General features: G+C 41.6%; 1 protein-coding gene across 2 annotated transcripts; it reads right to left on the reverse strand.

The window, feature by feature from the left end:
• Positions 1 to 3,105: 3,105 nt before the first annotated feature.
• Positions 3,106 to 17,661, reverse strand: ELAC1 (elaC ribonuclease Z 1). 2 transcript variants are annotated; one of them, XM_054032633.1, is made up of 4 exons: positions 17,645 to 17,661; positions 13,009 to 13,220; positions 6,873 to 7,340; positions 3,106 to 5,484 (listed from the first exon to the last, which is right to left on the reverse strand). In XM_054032633.1, exons 2-4 carry the CDS (start codon positions 13,163 to 13,165, stop codon positions 5,015 to 5,017), a joined length of 1,095 nt encoding a protein of 364 aa, XP_053888608.1. In that variant the 5' UTR covers positions 13,166 to 13,220; positions 17,645 to 17,661; the 3' UTR covers positions 3,106 to 5,014. The 2 variants fall into 2 exon arrangements, with proteins under 2 accessions (XP_053888608.1, XP_053888607.1); XM_054032632.1 differs by lacking the exon at positions 17,645 to 17,661 and adding an exon at positions 16,698 to 17,628.
• Between the last annotated feature and the right edge of the window lie 2,002 nt (positions 17,662 to 19,663).

The raw sequence follows: 19,663 nt of genomic DNA on the forward strand, positions 1-19,663 counted from the left end.
GCCTACATAATGGTAATCAGCACCTCCACAAAACCTCTATTGCCCCAACACTGTCCTGATCATGTTGGTTTGTCTGAAAATGCATAGTGTCATCTTCAGGTGATAGCAATACTCACCCGTTTCATTATTTTTACTCGGCATCAAAAGTGCCATTAACAGGGGTCGTCAACCTTTCAGAAGTGGTGTGCCGAGTTTTCATTTATTCACTCTAATTTAAGGTTTCGCATGCCAGTCAGACATTTTAATGTTTTTAGAAGATCTCTTTCTATAAGTCTATAATATATAACTAAACTATTGTATGTAAAGTAAATAAAATGTTTAAGAAACTTCATTTAAAATTAAATTAAAATGCAGAGCCCCCCGGACCAGTGGCCAGGACCCGGGCAGTGTGAGTGCACGCGTGCCATAGGTTGCCTACCCCTGTACTAGGACTTGAATAGCTGAGAGAAGTTCTGGATTCAGTTATCCCCACTATTATGTTTACCATCTCATCTCCAGATCCTAGAGGTTGCGGAGAAAAAATAGCTAGAGTAGCAGTTTCCTCCCTGCGCTCCCTCCAAATACCTCAGTTGCTCTGGGTCCACGTTTCCACGTTGCACAATCCAAATGAACTTCACATATATTGGGCCCAATCCTGTACGGTGCTAAACACTCAGCACTGGACAGGAGCCTTTCTCAATTCCCATTGAGCTATATGGCAATTGAGAGCACTCCGCATTTTGCAGGACTAGGCCTAATTAGGTATCATTTACTGAGAGAGCACATCCATTTGCTGTCCTCACATAGCACGAGAATAGCAGCCAACTAGTGGGGAAGAAGAGTACTAAATTCAGACATGAATGCTAGAGGAAATTTTACTTGGCTCAAAATTCTTAAAGGAGAGGAAATGTTATCTGAGTCTTTGAGGGTAGCTTGTGGCATTCAAAGGGGAATTTGTACAGCTGGAAATTTTAATCCATGCTATATCCTGTTCACTTGCATATGGGAGAATTCAGCCTTTGTACCTGCTGTCATAACTATAAAGGGAAGGGTAACAGCTCTCCTGTGTACAATACTATAAAATCCCTCCTGGCCAGAGACTCCAAAATCCTTTTACCTGTAAAGGGTTAAGAAGCTCAGGTAACCTGACTGACACCTGACCCAAAGAACCAATAAGGGGACAAGATACTTTCAAATCTTGGTGGGGGGAAGGTTTTTGTTTGTGCTCTTTGTTTTTGGTGGTTGTTCACTCTTGGGACTGAGAGGTACCAGACATCAATCCATGCTCTCCAAATCTTTCTGAACAAGTCTCTCATATTTCAAACTTGTAAGTAAACAGCCAGGCAAGGTGTTAGTTTTATCTTTGTTTTCTCAACTTGTAAATGTACCTTTTACTAGGGTGTTTATCTCTGTTTGCTGTAACTTTGAACCTAAGGCTAGAGGGGGTTCCTCTGGGCTCTTTAAGTTTGATTACCCTGTAAAGTTATTTTCCTTCCTGATTTTACAGAGATGATTTTTACCTTTTTCTTTAATTAAAAGCCTTCTTTTTAAGAACCTGATTGATTTTTCCTTGTTTTTAGATTCAAGGGGGTTGGATCTTGATCCACCAGGAGTTGGTGGGAGAAAGGAGGGGGAATGGTTAATTTCTCCTTGTTTTAAGATCCAAGAGGTTTGGATCTGTACTCACCAGGGAATTGGCGAAGAGTCTCTCTCAAGGCTACCCAGGGAAGGGAATTAGCACACTGGGAGTAGTGGCAGCAGACCAGATCTAAGCTGGTAGTTAAGCTTAGAAGTTTTCATGCAGGCCCCCACATCTGTACCCTATAGTTCAGAGTGAAGAAGGAGCCTTGACACCTGCCATGCCAACTAAGTTTAAAATTAGAATGCTGACATGTGAGCTGTATTGGGTCTCTCCGTTTTTTCCCAGGGAGAAGTATTTTTAACTTTGGATGCTCTTGGAGATAAAAATAGAAAGGGAAGTCAAGGATCTCATGTTTCTCTCCATCTTAGAAACTTTGCAAATAAAGAAGTTGCTAAAGCACACTTCACAAATCTATCCAGAGATTTTAGTATGTTACCACATTATTTAGCAGCTCTTAAGTTAAACATGATCAGTCAGATATACTTGAATCCTAAGCAATTTCTCCCTCTCCTAATTAATGATTAATAGATCAATGAGAAAAGGATACATCCATTAATAGTAAGGATAAAGAACAAGCTATGGCCCAAATCCTGCTTTTCTTACTGGCACACACAGTCCCATTAACTTCATTCTAATGGCACTAGTGGCTAGATTTTCAAGAGCTCAGAATCCAGCTTTTTTCAATCAAGAAAGGAAAAGACTTGAGGGTAGGAAATGTGTTTGTAAAGAGAATAGGTTTTGGCCCCATAACAGTTGCTAAGAGAAATTCAGCACACAATATGCACAAGTATTTCACATGCACCACTATAGTTACGTAATGCATACCATGGTTCTACAGATTTGTTTTAGCAGCAGGGGTGTGGTGTGCACCTTAACTAGAATTGCATGCTTTTCAATGAGGCAGCCAGTGTGGAGAAGCACCATGAAAGTATTTGCAGGATACAACTTTGTTTCTAGACAAACCCAACTGATGGCTGAGGAGTGACTATCGCTACTGTATGCAGATCACTGCATCTTATAAGATATTTGAGGGACACTTGTTGGGTAGTGAGCTAGTATAAACAGGTGGCCCTGTCCTGAAGAGAGGTGTACCTGCTTACAAAGTTGGGCTGAATTTGACCCATTTTTCGAGAGATGTAGTAATACGAGTATTTCTGTAAATGTGATTATATCATACTTAGGTTTTTAAGTCCTGTTAAATTTAAAACAAGTTTTGATGCTAATTTTTATGGTTTGTATTAGCATCAGTGTAATATGATACTGTTCACTTTCTAAATATCAGTTGTATTTTAATAAATGCTCTAAAAAGTTAGGCACCACAGAAACCATTCAATATTGTTAGCCTTTAATAATCCATGTTAAGAAAGCGTATCTAAGGTAAAATTTTCAAGAGTTCTTAAGTAACTTAGGAGCCTACATGCCATTTTCAAAAGTGATTTGGTGCTTAATTTCCTAAAGTCTCATTGATACTTCTGAGGCGAAGACATGTTTGAAAATGGGACTTAGTTTTTATTTTGTTTTAATCATTCCAGTTTAGAAAAAGATAGTTAATCACTGTAACTCCTCTTGTGTAGATGCAGTTATACTGATAAAGTAATGCTTATATCAGCTATATTGATAGACTAATGCTTATTTTGCATAAGATACTTTCTGGGACCCTTCAAAAACATGTCACATTTAACTAGGTTTACAGCACAAAAAACACATTACTGGTACAGAGATTTTTTACACAGGTAGAGAAACCTGGAATTCTCATTTTTGTCACAGAACGTCTGAAAAAGAACTGTCAAGCCATGCCTGACTCTAGAGGACTAAGTAGGAGAAGGAACAGGCCCATAACTAGAATTTGTTTTTATCTTTTCTCTGCAGTTACTTCTTTCTCAAGTATATATAAGAAGGTTTTAAAATCATAGCTTGGAACAAATTATTTTGTTCCAAATCTTTCACAAATGTGGTTTGTTAAATTAGACCTTGTATTGATATCAAGTAATAGGCTTATAAAAGTTTGCATATAGTGTAGTTCAAATGACATGATTTCGTAATTTCTTTACCTATGTTATTAACATCTTAATGAAAATTTTAGTTCAGTTTTTTACTATGCACTTCAGTTACTGTACTGCTCATCTTGTACAATGAAAGTCAGTTTCAGTGGCAGGTTCTTAGTGTACCCAGGCTTGTGTTTCAGACACTACACAAGAATGTTTAAAAATGCTGAACACAAAAAACAAACCACACACACTTTGTGTGGCCCTAGGCAGCATTTTTTTTGTCTACAAAACCTGTAATTTTAATTCTGAGCCAAATTTAAATCTACAGTGTCCTTTTAACAGCTAGGGAGTACAGTCAACCATTTATCTGTGTGGTGAATTTTCATTGACATTAGTGATCTCTTCAAGCAAATAGATGACACAATAAATCCTTGAGGGAGTTAGACCAGATGACCCTTGCAGTCTCTTCTAATCTTATGGTTCTATGAAATACAATAATCATATTAATTTGTAGTATTTCTGTACATTAGTGATGAGAGTAATTTACAAACCACGTGGCAGTTATCAATACTTTATTAGTTTGTTTATGCCAATATTCCTTTAAAATCATTTAAATAATTATTGAAAATATTTTATACAAAAGCTCATGAGAGGTTGAGAAGTTAAAAAATATCTACTTTGGTATGCCACTAAGATTCACGGAGGACTGTAAATAAGATGCAAAAAATGCAAAATTCTATTTTAAGACTTAAGACTAGAGAATCTGAAGTTCTAATAAAAAGTGTCTAGTGTTCAGAAGATTTCTGCCTATACGGTTAAGTTTTCCAGACTGTTTGGCTAAATACCTGAATCAATCACCTAAACACTTAATTCCAAAAAGATAAGTTAAAGGCATTCCATATATTTTATTTTAAAAGTTATTTAGATTTGCAGCTAAGTGTTTAGATGATCAATAAATATTTTGCTTTGTCTCCATGTTTCCATAGTTGTATTTATATAAACCAAAGAATGAGTTTCCTTCCCCCCCCCCCTTGCTTGGGTAGCTGCACACCTATTTCACTTAAGACAGTGAGTTTGACCAGTAATCTGCTTTTCCATCTCCCTTCTTCCTAGGAGGGCAAGTTAACAGCAATACCATTCTATAATGGCCCATTTCTCAGAGGTGTGGAACACCTTCAACTGCCATTAAAGTTGCTGAGGCACTCAGCATTTTGCAGAGTTGAGCCTTAAAACTCTATAGCAAGTAAATCCAGCACTTAGTCATTCTCTAGCAACTGAGCATGTCACCTTAGCAATTCAACTTCTTCATCTGGAAACCGAGGAACCAATTTGGATACCTGAAGCCCTAGCTGTAAACTCACAGTTCAACAGCAAGCTAATTTGTGTGATATTATAGAGCTAGATGCTACTTCTGCTTTTTCCCTGGAATATCTATCGTCATAAAATCCTCAGCTAAAGTTACTTCTTGACCATTTAACGCTGATTCTGCTTGTCTCTTCAGTTCCGTGACATCAATATCTCCTTCTCCAATTTGACCAGCTGGTTTATACCTTTGACTGAAGTGAGTCAGAACCAGTTTCTTAACCTTACACAACTTTGCAAACTCAGCTGCCATTTTTGGAGTGCTATGACCATGCTCTTTGGCTTTGTCCACTTGGGCGTCATCCAGTGTGGCTTCATGAACTAACAGATCTGCTTCGTAACACAGTTTCTTTGCTCCATCTCCAACCACACCTGAACAGTCACCTAAAATACAAATTTTTCTTCCAGGAATAGGCTCCTCCAAGACATCTGAAGGAGAAATGGTTACTCCATTTTCTAAGACAACTGTAACACCATTCTTCAGTTTCCCATATATAGGGCCTGGCTGAACTCCTAGAAAGTTAAGTCAAAAGTGTATGGTTAGTTTTAGTGTTTTGAACATAAACGCTGCTCATATTTCAATGCAGTGTCTGACAAATTTTACATTTAACCTATTCTTAAGGCATGGGTTTCTTACAAATTAAGTACTAGGGTGTGGCAAAGTGGGAATTTTCTTTAATATTTTTATGAATCCTATGGGCGCCTCAGTTTCTCTCTATCATTGCATTTCTACCCAGTGGGGGCAAAAGGATTAAACATTGCTCTTGCACCCACACAGGAGACACAAGCATGTATCACCTTGCTGTCTGGGTGGAATGAATAGTCATTAAGGAACTGGTTGAAACTGATCCAGATCAACAGAGAGAGTCCAGAGAGACAACAAGTAGTACCAAAGATTGAACAATCACTTCCTCTCAGCAGGGAAGCTGAGGAGGAACCCAAGCTCTGGCAGTGGGGCTCTGAACTCAGCATGGCCCTGTCTGGAGAAAAAAAAAAAAAAAAAAAAAAAAAAAGACAGACGTGTCCATCGGGGAATAAAATGTGGACTTCTGGGTTTGGAGGAAGCTAGCTCACTACTGGGGAACTAACTAAGGAAATCAGAGAGAGATAGTGCCTATGCTGAAGGAAGAGAGAGACCTGTTCAAAAGCTGGTGGTGTAGTACCAATCCTGTAGATCCATGACTTACAAAAACTAATGTTTCACTTATTTCATACTCCAAGAGAACAAAATCTTAAGTTTAGTAAGAGGCTCTAACAACAGATTTTAAGTTGTGTATTTTGAAGCGAATACATTCCCCCAAATACACTCTATGGCCAGTTTTACGTTCTCTCTCTCATGTAAGCCCTTAATAAATGTGCTAGCAAGTGGAGTTTGGTTTTTACCCCTCTAATGAGCAAACCAGTATGCGTTTGTAGGGGAAAAAAAAAAATTCTAGAATATCTTCCCTTTTCTTGTGAAGAATAAAGTGGCCCATTTCAGAATGTATTACAGACAGATGCACACTGTTCTGATTCAGTAAGCTTCCTTGCAGGAGTTTTCAGAAGACACTATAGCCATTAGTAAAGAATATGGTTTTGTTACAATTCCTGGAAATGTGAATCAGCTGTCAGCCTGAACACTGTGTATACTTGAATATCCATCACCTATTGACGGATCCATTTTCAACAGTTACAATGTAACACTCTTGCTTACACACTATCAGAATAGGTGCCTTAGAAATTCTAATAAAGCATTTGGCAGTTAATGTAAGCATATAAGAAATGTAGTTAAGTGTATTGTTCTATTATGACTTTAATATACATCAATTATATCATAAGGACATTCACGAATAGATTTTAAGAAACAAAGTAATATCCACAAGTCATAAGAATTCAAGGAAAAAATAAATGAAGCTAGTTACCAAGGTCTTTTAGCTTCTGCGCATTAAGTTTACCAGTCCGCTGCTTCTCCTCCACTAAAAATCCAAAGGAAGGAATACGATGAAATAATCGAAATGCTTTCATAACAAATTGCTGATTGTTGACCAGTGTGTAGGAGTTTTCTACAGGATCCAGATGAAGCGTTCTCCCTTGCACTTCTTTGGAAGAGACTTCATCTCTGTCAACGTAAGATAGTTCTTTAAATTCTTCTGCAGGGCACTGATCTGGTGTAGGTACCAGTTCATGAACCACATATGGAAAGAGAAGTTGTGAGTGAGAGAGTTCCAGAGTTCTCCAAATGAAGTTTCGTAGTCCTAATGGTCCATAGATATCAACAGGTTGCTTGCTTGTAGTAGAACTACTCTGAAGGCTGATTGTGCACAGGAGACCGGGAAGACCAAAAAAATGGTCCCCATGAAGATGAGTTATGAATATCTTAGTAATTCTACCTATGATTGAAACAAAAAGACACCATAATAAATGTGCTGAATGACAATTACACTCACAGCAGCAAAATTAGAGCTGGTTGAAAAATGCCAATTATTTTGTGGGAAATTTACAAAAAAATCAGTTCCCAATTTTTTTAAAACTAAAACCAAACCAAGAAGTGTAGTTTTTTAATTGAAATTTTTTTCACTTTTTATTTTTTCAATGAAAATTTGAAAAGTCTGAACCAAAATTACATTTGTCATTGTTTTTGTTTGGGTTGACAAGCCATTTTTTGCCAAAAGTTTGTGTGGTTGAAAGTTAAGATCAAAATGCATTTTAAGAAAAATTGACTAATATGGTGACCATTGATGCATTAATATGCAAACAAGTTCTGGATGGGAGCTGCATTTTATCATACCACATGAAGACTGTGGGCCAATGAGAACCACTGGGTGAACTTCTGCCTTCGTTCTAGTTTCTAGTTCATTCCAAACATGCAAAGAGGCCTCCCACAAGCTGTATAGCGCAATTTACAACTAAGATTTCATGTACTCCACAGCAAGCTGGCAGTACATTCTGGCACAGGATTCTGGATTTTCTGCAGCATTTTAATCTCAATTAAGGAGGTTTAACCAGTTAAATATTCACAGTTTAATATCAAAAGTCACAATTAGATCATCTAGTCTGACCTTCTGTCTTATCCCAGTCACCCATGAATTTAGCCCAATGACTTGTGTTTGACTAATGCATATGTTCCAGAAAGGTTTACCGTCTTGATCTGAAGACTTCAGGAAATGAGGAATTCATCAATTCCCTTGGTGGTTTGTTCAAATGGTTAATCACTCTCGCTGTTAATTTGTGCCTTCTTTCTAATTTGGCTTCAGTTTCCAGCCACTGGTTCTTGTGATACCTTTCTTTGCTAGATTAAAGGACCCTTTACTACCTGGTATTTTCTTCCTGTTGTGAAGGTACCTATAGACTAATCTTTTAGATAAACTACACAGCTCTTTAGATCTCACTGCAAGGCATTTTCTCCAGCCCTCAAATAATTTTTTGTGGCTTTTTTCTGCATCCTCTGCAATTTTTCAACTTTTTTTTTTTTTTATTAAAGTGTCAGTATCAGAACTAGACACAATATTCCAGCATTGCTCTCACCAATGTCATACACAGAGCTTTTAAATAAATTGCATCCCTACTCCTACTCATTACTCCCATTTATACATGAAAGGACTGCATTAGCCCTTTTTCCACAGAATTGAACTAGGAGCTTATGTTGCATTGCTTGTCTATTATGACCAATAACTCATTTTCAGAGTCACTGGCTTTCCAGGATACACTCTCCCATTCTGCAGGTATGACCTGCATTCCTAGATGTATAACTTCGCATTTTGTCTTAATGGACCCAGTTTACCAAGCAATCCAAACTGCTCTCGCTGACTGCCCCGTCCTCATCATTGACCACTCTGTTATAATTTGCAGTTTCTCAGCAGTGATTTTATATATAACTTTCACGTCACTGATGAAAGCCTTGAATAGCATTGGGCCTAGCACTGATCCCGGTGGGACCCCACTAAAATACCCCCATTCGATGATGACTCCCCATTGACAGCAGCTTTTTGAGATGTATCAGTTATGCAGTTCTTAATCCACTTAACTTGTGCTCTATTGATATTGTATATTCTCCACGTGGGCACCAATGATACTGCCAAGAATGACCTTCAACGGATCACTGCAGACTACGTGGCTCTGGGAAGAAGGATAAAGGAGTTTGAGGCGCAAGTCCTGTTCTCATCCATCCTCCCTGTTAAAGGAAAAGGCCAAGGTAGGGACCATTGAATTGTGGAGGTGAATGCATGGTTACACAGGTGATGTTGGAGAGAGGGCTTTGGATTTTTCGACCATGGGATGTTGTTCCGGGAAGAAGAATTGCTAGAAAGAGATGGGATCCACCTAACGAAGAGAGGGAAGAGCATCTTCGCAGGCAGGCTTGCTAACTTAGTGATGAGGGCTTTAAACTAGGTTTGCCGGGGGATGGTGACCTAAGCCAAGAGGTAAGCGGGGGAGTGGGATACCAGGAGGCAACACAAGGAGGAGGGTACAAGATGGGAAGCCTCCTGATTTATACTAAGAAAGTAGGGCAATCGGCTAGTTATCTTAGGTGCACGTACACGAACGCAAGAAGCCTGGGAAACAAGCAAGAAGAATTGGAAGTCCTGGCACAATCAAGGAACTATGATGTGATTGGAACAACAGAAACTTGGTGGGGCACTTGACATGACTGGAGCACTGTCATGGATGGGTATAAACTGTTCAAGAAGGACAGGTACGGGAGGAAACGTGGAGGAGTTGCATTGTATGTAAGAGAGTGGTATGATTGCTCAGAGCTCCAGTTTGAAACTGGAGAAAAGCCTGTTGAGAGTCTTTGGGTTAAGTATAGAGGCAAAAGCAACAAGGGTGATGTCGTGGTGGGCATGTGCTATAGACCACCGGATCAGAAGGATGAGGTAGATGAGGCTTTCTTCAGACAACTAATTGAAGTCTCCAGATCACAGGCCCTGATTCTAATGGGGGACTTCAATCACCCTGACATCTGCTGGGAGAGCAATACAGCAATGCACAGACAATCCAGGAAGTTTTTGGAGAGCGTTGGGGACAACTTCCTGGTACAAGTGCTGGAGGAACCGACTAGGGGCCGTGCTCCTCTTGACCTGCTGCTTACAAACCGGAAGAATTGGCAGAGGAAGTAAAAGTGGGTGGCAACATAGGCAGCAGTGATCATGAGATAGCTGAGTTCAGGATCCTGAAAAAAGGAAGAAAGGAGTAGCAGCAAAATACAGACCCTGGACTTCAGAAAAGCACACAGACTCCCTTAGGGAACTGATGGGCAGGATCCCCTGGGAGGCTAATATGAAGGGGCAAGGAGTCCAGGAGAGCTGGCTGTATTTTAAAGAAGCCTTATTGAGGGCTCAGGAACAAACTATCCCGAAGTGCAGAAAGAATAGCAAAGCATGGCAGGTGATAAGCTTGGCTTAACAGTGAAATCTTCGGTGAGCTTAAACTCAAAAAGGAAGCTTACAAGAACTGAAAATTTGGACAGATGACTAGGGAGGAGTATAAAAATGTTGCTAGAGCATGCAGGGGTGTAATCAGGAAGGCCAAAGCACAATTGGAGTTGCAGCTAGCAAGGGATGTGAAGGGTAACAAGAAGGATTTCTACGGGTATGTTAGCGACAAGGCGGCCAGGGAAAGTGTGGGACCCTTACTGAATGGAGGAGGCAACATAGAGACAGATGATGTGGAAAAAGCTGAAGTACTCAATGCTTTTTTTGCCTCGGTCTTCACAGACAAGGTCAGCTCCCAGACTGCTGCACTGGGCAGCATAGTCTGGGGAGGAGGTGAGTAACCCTCAGTGGTGAAAGAACAGGTTAAGGACTATTTAGAAAAGCTGGACGTGCACAAGTCCATGGGTCCAGATTTAATGCATCCAAGGATGCTGAGGGAGTTGGCTGATGTAATTGCAGAGCCATTGGCCATTATCCTGAAAATTCATGGTGATCTGGGGAGGTCACGGATGATTGGAAAAAGGCAAATATAGTGCCCATATTTAAAAAAGGGAAAAAAGAGAACCCGGAGAACTATAGACCGGTCAGCCTCATTACAGTCCCCGGCAAAATCATGGAGCAGGTCCTCAAGGAATCCATTTTGAAGCACTTGGAGGAGAGGAAGGTGACCAGGAACAGTCAACATGGATTCACCAAGGGCAAGTCATGTCTGACCAACCTGATTGCCTTCTATGATTAGATAACTGGCTCTGTGGATATGGGGACAGCGGTGGATGTGATATATCTTGATTTTAGCAAAGCTTTTGATATAGTCTCCCACAGTATTCCTGGCAGGAAGTTAAACAAGTATGGATTGCATGAGTGGACTATAAGGTGGATAGAAAGATGGCTAGATCGTCAGGCTCAACAGGTAGTGATCAACGGCTCGATGTCTAGTTGGCAGCCGGTATCAAGTGGAGTGCCCCAGGGGTCAGTCCTGGGGCTGGTTTTGTTCAACATCTTTATTAATGATCTGGATGATGAGATTAATTGTACCCTCAGCAAGTTTGCAGATGACACTAAACTGGGAGGAGTGGTAGATATGCTGGAGGGTAGGGATAGCATACAGAGGGACCTAGACACCTTAGAGGATTGGGCCAAAAGAAATCGATGAGGTTCAACAAGGACAAGTGCAGAGTCCTGCTCTTAGGACAGAAGAATCCCATGCACTACTAGAGTGCTGGGGACCGAGTGGCTAGGCAGCAGTTCTGCAGAAAAGGACCTAGGGGTTACAGTGGATATGAGTCAACAGTGTGCCCTTGTTGCCAAGAAGGCTAACTGCATTTTGGGCTGTATAAGTAGGGGCATTGCCAGCAGATCGAGGGACGTGATCATTCCCCTCTATTCGACATTGATGAGGCCTCATCTGGAGTACTGTGTCCAGTTTTGGGCCCCCCACTACAGAAGGGATGTGAATAAATTGGAGAGAGTCCAGCGGAGGGCAACGAAAATGATTAGGGAATGATTAGGGGGCTGGGGCACATGACTTATGAGGAGAGGCTGAGGGAACTGGGGTTATTTAGTCTGCAGAAGAGAAAAGAGTGAGAGGGAATTTGATAGCAGCCTTCAATTACCTGAAGGGGGGTTTCCAAAGAGGATGGATCTAGTCTGTTCACGGTGGTGGCAGATGACAGAACAAGAAGCAATGGTCTCAAGTTGCAGTGGGTGAGGTCTAGGTTGGATATTAGGAAACACTATTTCACTAGGAGGGTGCTGAAGCACTGGAATGAGTTACCTAGGGAGGTGGTGGTGGAATCTCCCTCCTTAGAGATTTTTAAGGCCAGGCTTGACAAAGCCTTGGCTAGGATGGTTTAGTTGATGTTGGTCCTGCTTTGACAGTGGATTGGACTAGATGACCTCCTGAGGTCTCTTCCAACCCTAATATTCTATGATTACTACTTATTTTTAATGAGAAAGTAGCATCGTATTAAGTCAAATGCCTAAGTATATTACATCTATGCAGTTACCTTTGTCAACCAAATTTGTAATTTCAAAGAATAAACTAAGATTATTTGAAAAGACCTAACTTCCATAAAACCATCCTGAATGGCATTAATTATAGTCCCTTCCTTAAACTCTTTATTAATTGAATCCTCTATCAATTTTTTGATTATTTTGCCTGGGATTGATAGCGGGCTAATCAACCTATAGTTATTCAGGTCATCCCACTTGTCCTTTTTGAATACTTGTACAACATGAGTACTTTTCAAGCCTTCTGTAATTGCCCCAGTATTCTAACATTTATTAAAATTTAATGTCAGCAGGACACAGATCCTCAGCCAACTCTTTTAGGACTCTTAGGTGCAAGGTATCCAGGCCTGCTGGTTTAAAATTTTTTATCCCTAATAGATAATGTCTATCATCCTCATTAGCTACTAATGGACTGGAGAACAATTCTGCAACAAAGGGTGATAAAGGAGAATTCCATAGCAAGTTCAAGTGGTCCCACCTAAAATACAGTAATTAGAGATGTTCACTCATATTTACAGAGGTCTTCAGACAACGTGAGCCTGACTAGAAAAGGTATTTCCTTTGGTCAGTATGAAGATTATTCTCTCTCAAGATAACAACTTTCAATTGCACTGACCTGCTTTAAGATGGCTTTTCATAAATTGTGTTTGAGTTCCCTCTCCACAATCAAATAGCCAGCATTCTCCTTCACTACGAATGACTAAAGCTGAAGCTCCTCTTGTTGGAGATGGATATGCTGAGCCTGTTCCCAGAAAAGTTATATCCATGGACATTATGCCCAAGTCAGTGTACAAATATATCACTGAAAGTCTATTGCACGTGCTTATTCTGCAGAGGAAAAAAAAAAACAACAACAACTAGTTGTGGCTTTGCTTGAAATAAGGGGTGTCAAACTCATTCTACTACTCGGGTCAAATTACATTTTTAAATGTAGTCCGTGGACTGGGGTATAAATGTAGGACCGCCCTTTCCAATTCACAACATATCTCACAGCGATGTTAATGAGGTTTGCACAAAGGTTAAGGGTAGAATATGGCTTTTATTCAGTAACAAACCTTATTGTCCCCTCCAATATCAATTGGAAGGATATTCTCATTGTCAGAAAGACAACACTACATTGGTTTATGCTCACTTTGCATTTGGAAGAGAAGACTCTCTTAGCAACAATGATGGCTAGAAATCTATTTGGGCCTGGTCTACGTTAGAAAGTTAAGTTGGTGTCAGTTAGGGGTGTGAAAAATCCATATCTCTGCGCTGTGTAGTTAAGCCGACCTAACCCCTACCATTAGGTCAATAGGCTTGTTTACACTTAAAACATGACAGCAGCACAGCTGCACCACTGTAGCGCTTCAGTATAGATACTACCAATGCCAATGAGAGGGATTCTCCCTTCGGCATAGACAATACATCTCCTTGAGAGGCAGTAGCTAAGGTCAACAGGGATTTAGGTCAGTTTAACAATGCCCCTCAGGGGTGTGGATTTTTCACACCCCTGACTGACAGTTAAACCAACCTAATTTTCTCATGTAGACCAGGCCCTAGCTATCACCTCTCGGGGAGGTGGATTACCTATGCCAATGGGAAAATCCCTCCTGTCAGTGCAGGTAATGTCTACCTTGAAGTGCTACAGATACAGCTGTGCTGCTGAAGCATTTCTAATATAGATGTTGGTTTTAAAATGAAAGTGGATATTCTACAAAATCTTTATATGGTATGCAAGCCACATGACAATATTGAATGGGCGAGCTGTTTGACGCACCTGTTTTAGCCGCAGTGTTTTGTACAAATAGTTGTCATAAGTTAGTTTTGTTTGTTTCTTTTTACACTGTCAGAAAGAAGTTGTCCTATGTTTATATATGTGATCTGAATGTATGTGCCATTTGTATGTTCAATTAAAAGCAGTCCAGAGACTGTTAGCAAAATATTGTAAATTGCATTCATGCTTTATGTTGCATATTTGCATTCTCTTAAAAAGTTAATAATTTAAAAACTTAATTTTCAAAATTTATTTTCAGACATTCCCACAGCCTTGTAAACAATACAAATTTTGAGTATTTCAACAATTAAGTCTTTGCCCTAGGGAGGGGTGAGGGAAGAAAGGAAATGACTACCATTAAAGCTACTTCAAAAGGTATTAAAATAAAAATACCGCACACAACCAACCACATGTAGTTATATCAAAAGAAATGAACCATTATTTCCTAAAGGGCTATAAAGATTCTCTTCATTTTGGTTCAATAGTCCATTACCTCACCATATTAACAGGATTCCCTGCAGGATGGTGGAAGATAGCATGTTATTAATCTAAACCTGATTACTCTATCAGTTACCTTGTTGAAATAAAAGTACTATAGCTCCAGAGAAGTCAGAAATAAAAAATTTGCTTTGTATATAATAGCAACTATAAATACACAAAGGGCTACATTATTTTATAACAATGTAGGCATGTCCAATTGATCAGTAACTTCTATGTTGAGGTAAAAGCCCAATACAGTTGCTGAAGTTCAAATGAGTTTTTGCCATTGACTTCAATGGGAACAAATTGCCCTCTCCCACCCCTCTTCAAGGTACTAACCCAGTAACATGTCCAGTAATTATGTGCTTAGGCGTTTAAATCAATCCAATATTGTACAGCACATATTTTCAGATAAGATATAAAATCAGTTCTAGCAACCTGTATTCATTAGAGATCGCATGTCACTTTTGGGAAAGAAGATGTTAAATTCACTACCTGGACCATAAACAGACCATGAATAAGTTTAGGCTGGAAATGAGAAGGTTTCTAGCCATCAGAGGACTGAGGTTCTGGAACAACCTTCCAATAGGCATAGAGAGGCAAATACCCTAATTAGTTTTAAGATGAAGCTTGATAAGTTTATGAATGGGAATACACAATGGGATAACTTGTGATAGCAGGTGACTGGACCCAATGATCCAGGAGGTCCTTTCCAGTCTTATGCTCCTATGACTTATAGCAGTATTTTTCAAAGTATGGGTCACAAGCCAGTACTGGGTCATTGAATATCAGGCACTGGGTCACCTTGCAGATTAAAACTGTAATGACTGTTGCTGCGCAGCAAGGGCCTGGAGAAGAGAGAGGTAGCAGGTGGGCAGGGAAACAAGTTGGGGCTTGCAGGGCTGCTGCAGGCCTCTCCCCCCCGCACCCCGGAGCTCGCTGCTACCGGTGGGAAGAGGGACCCTTTCCCCAGAACTCCGTACTGAGGGAAGAGAGAGGCCCTTCCCCTGGAGGGAGCACCCTGCTGCCTGCCAGCAGGGAGCAAAAGAGGCTAACTTATAGGAACCTGCTGCCTTAAGTTCTCCCTGCAGTTTCAATTCAATTCAATTCTTCACTTCCTGTATTAAGGAGGTTCTGTGAATCACAGAACCTTTTTCAGAGGAGGCTGCATTTCAGTAGTGGGGAAGGGATCCCATTATACTGTGTACTTGCTTATAAAACAGATTTCAGATCCTTCAGGATGAAACAATATAGAAGCTTATATCATTTACTTGGAAAACCAAAAAGAGACGAGAGAACCATACTATTGTAAGTACAAGCCTTTCTCCCTCACATCTTTACAGGCACAATGCTGAGTCCTTCTGAAAATGGAGCAAGTTTGACCGTGCTCCATACCAGCTACTGACAGCATTCCACTTGTGAGAACCCTGCAATCCCAGAGATAGCACAAACCTAAGAGTTGCAGCTTATATGCATCTCCAACCTGCTCCTCTTCTGATCTACACAGTTGTGAGAGAAGATTGCAATAGTATCTTCAGAAGTCATGCAATTATAGGGACTAACCTGCTCCTTCCATGGGGTTTAAATGCTTTAAGGGGAGCACATGGCTCTTAGCTGTATCTATACGTACACCATTGCGTGGGTAGGAAGAGGCCGAACACAACAGACATTCCATCCATAGGGAAAGCATCATACTAGTTTCACAATGCCATCACATTAGTTTTTGCAAACACACAAAAGGAATATTTAAATTGACCCAGATACAACTATATACTCCTTTTAAAAAAAAAAATAAAATAATTACAACCTACATTTTGGGTCTGATCTACTACATGGTGTCCCTGTAATATAACCTTACATCCCGATTTGTGCAGATACCAGACAGCCAATGCTACTGCACAGATACATTCTGGCAGAACAAAGTGAAGTCATTAAAAACCTTACATAATTTCAGCCCCTTTCTAAAATACACAGGACAGTAACTAAAAATATATCTGACAAATTGAAAAGGGAAGGGTGAGATAGTGGAGTGTGCACTGATTTCTACAAAAAGTATCACAAACACTGACCATTAGAAGATAAAGATTACTTGTTAGCATCCTTTAATGCAAGCGGACCCAGATTTTCTTGTGCCTTGTAATGAGGAAGTTTTGCTAGGATCAGCCCTACCAGCTCCAGTCCTCAAGATGAAGGACCAGCCCCAGAGAAAGCTGTAGCAGACCCAACCTTCTTCACATGCCGCGATGAAGGGCCAGCCCCAGAGAAAGCCGTAACGGACCCAACCTTCTTCACATGCCGCGATGAAGGGCCAGCCCCAGAGACAGCCCCAGTGGGCCCAGCCTTCTTTGCACCCCTTGACAGCTGGGCTGCTGAGTGGCTCCAGTCTCTCTCACACACTTTGATGAATGAGTTGCCCTAGAGCAGTGGTTCTCAAACTACTGTACCGGTGACCCCTTTCACATAGCAAGCCTCTGAGTGCAACCCCCCTTCTCAATTAAAAACACTTGTTTATCTATTTAACACCATTATAAATGCTGGCTGCACAGCGGGGTTTGGGGTGGAGGTTGACAGCTGGCAACCCTAACCCTGCGACCCCCGTTTGAGAACCCCTGCCAGAGAGGACCCTGCCCCAGCGGGCCCAGCCTTCTTCGCTCCGGGGTTTGAGCATTGGCCTGCTAAACCCAGGGTTGTGAGTTCAATCCTTGAAGGGGCCATTTAGGGATCTGGGGCAAAAATCTGCCTGGGGATTGGTCCTGCTTTGAGCAGGGGGTTGGACTAGATGACCTCCTGAGGTCCCTTCCAACCCGGATATTCTATGATGGGCCAGTCCCAGAGGAGCCCCTGGCAGGCCCGGCCTTCCTCACGCATCGCAGCGGGGCCGCTCCTGGGGTTCCCCGCGCGGGAGGGGGCCCGTCTGGCGGGCCGCAGAGACCCAGCAACGGGGCCTGTCCGGGGGGGCCGCTGGAGCGCGCCCTGTGACGGGGCGAGGGGAGCCGGGGACCGCCGGGCCTCCTACCTCCCTGCCCCGCCGCCCGCCAAGAGGAAGCGCCGCCGCCGAGGAGGCGGGGCTGGGGGCGGGCCGCGCTCAACCTGCGGCGGCCTCGGGCGGGGAGCGCTCGTGCGGCCGGGCTTTGTGCCTCAGGGCCCCAGTCAGCCGGGGGGGAGGCGCGGGCAGGAGAAAGGGGCAGCGGCGGAGCGTCTTGGGGTGCCAGGCGCCTGAGCACGTTGTGGTGCAGCCGAGACTAGACGGTTGCTCCTGTTGTGGGGTTTAACGTCATAACAATTCTTCCCGCAGGAACGGGGGGATCCGTTACAGGTTGGAAGCATTCGCTCCACGCAGGTTGCTCTGGCTCACACGCGGTGCTCACTTCCATCTTTCCCCTGCGTTGACCAATGCTTCTCCTGGGACCGGTTCAGGGCACCCAGCCGTGAGCTCTGTAACTCAAACTGTAAATTTTTTTTAGAACATTTAATGCACATAATCATAAATGTCAACTACTGCGGTCACATCAGCGCAGCTAAACATTCTGTGATGACTGCTGGCTCTCCGTCCAAATACTACATCGGTCCAAACCTGCTCAGCTTTGAAAAATTAGATAGCAGCAAGCTGCTCAAATTAGTAACATTGTTCTTCAGCTAGCCAGCTGCTACCCATCTTGCTTTGATCCCACTACTGTATTCATCTCAGGATGTAATTGTACATAAACAGTATCAAAAATGTGTTGAAGCAGTGTTCACCCTGACCTTAGTGTCAGGGATCTTTACTGCTTTTATAAAATAGTTGTATTTAAAATCCTAATGGTTTGGAAGTCAGTATCTTTGAGAAGCCTCATTCAAAAACTCTCCATTGAACAGTTTGTATATAAAGCAAGAAAACTACTTGGGAAATGTTAAAGTAGACTCTTGCGGCATGCTGTTATAATCTGTGAGCCTAATGCATAGCATAAGTAGCTTTCTTAGTTGTATTTTTGGCTGGAGTTATCTCAATTAAAATTGAGCAAAACAGAAATGAAATATAGAAATTGCCATCACCAATGCAGAACATATACACAGCCGAAGTTCCCAGAACTATGCAATGAACTGACTAGTATGTATGTTTATCACTGCCCAATAGTGGATGAAATCAGAAAGGCTGCATTATGTTAGCAAGCCAAAGAGTAAAGATCCTGCATTTTTGGAGCAACAAGCATTTTTAGCAATGTCACCATGAAGTTCTGGTAGATAGCATAACAGGCATTGTCATTATTGCTAAAACAAAACAAAAAAATTGTTTTTATCCTGGGCTATTAGGGTTACCAACTTTGGTTGGATGAATTCTTGGAGGTTTCATAACATGACATTATCTTTAATTAAAAATTAACATTTAATTCCTGAGATTCCACGACAATTGTGGAAGGTTGGCAACTCTATGGGCTATCCTGCTGTAAAATCCTAGTAGAGACAATGCATCTGTAGTTTTGCCCTAAAGTAAACCACAATCATTAGATTGTAAACTCTTTAAGGGCAGGGATTTTCTTTTTCTTCTGTGTTTATACAGTGCCTTGCACAACCATGTCCTGGTCCATGACTGGGGCTCCTCCTACCTGCTATGATAAACTAGTGAGGTCAACCACAGGTGGGGGAAGATAGCATTGAATTAACCTAACTACCTGGTGGTTAAAACCTACAGCTGTCTTGTTTCACCTACGATTTTACAGCAAAATAACTAACTGGTTAGTTATATGATGGTGAAGTCCATCTTTTTGGCAGTAACGACAAGCCCCAAAGTGGCTGAAAGTCTGGCTGTCACAGCAGTCCTGTGGTACCAGATATTCCTGTGGCTCTCAGGATGCTCTCCACACAGCACTAAGTGGCACTGCTGTTCTTATTAGGGCTGGCTGACTGCTCCCAGCCCTTCCCACGGGTCATTACAAATCCCCATGGATTTCAGTGGGGGCACGATGAGACCCTGCAGCTGTAGGTATAGCAACATAACTGTAACTGTCACCAGAACTTCTGAGCAGCAAGGGATTGTAGTAATAAATAAATCCTGGCC

Source organism: Malaclemys terrapin, chromosome 6 (assembly GCF_027887155.1).
Source record: "Malaclemys terrapin pileata isolate rMalTer1 chromosome 6, rMalTer1.hap1, whole genome shotgun sequence".
Taxonomy (NCBI): Eukaryota; Metazoa; Chordata; order Testudines; family Emydidae; genus Malaclemys; species Malaclemys terrapin.

Coding starts and splice junctions, on each gene's coding strand:
- ELAC1 (XM_054032633.1), bottom strand. CDS start 13,165: ATGTCCATGGATATAACTTTTCTGGGAACAGGCTCAGCATATCCATCT. Junction 7,341..13,008: donor GAAAAGCCATCTTAAAGCAG/GTCAGTGCAATT, acceptor TTTCAATCATAG/GTAGAATTACTAAGATATTC. Junction 5,485..6,872: donor GCAGAAGCTAAAAGACCTTG/GTAACTAGCTTC, acceptor TTAACTTTCTAG/GAGTTCAGCCAGGCCCTATA.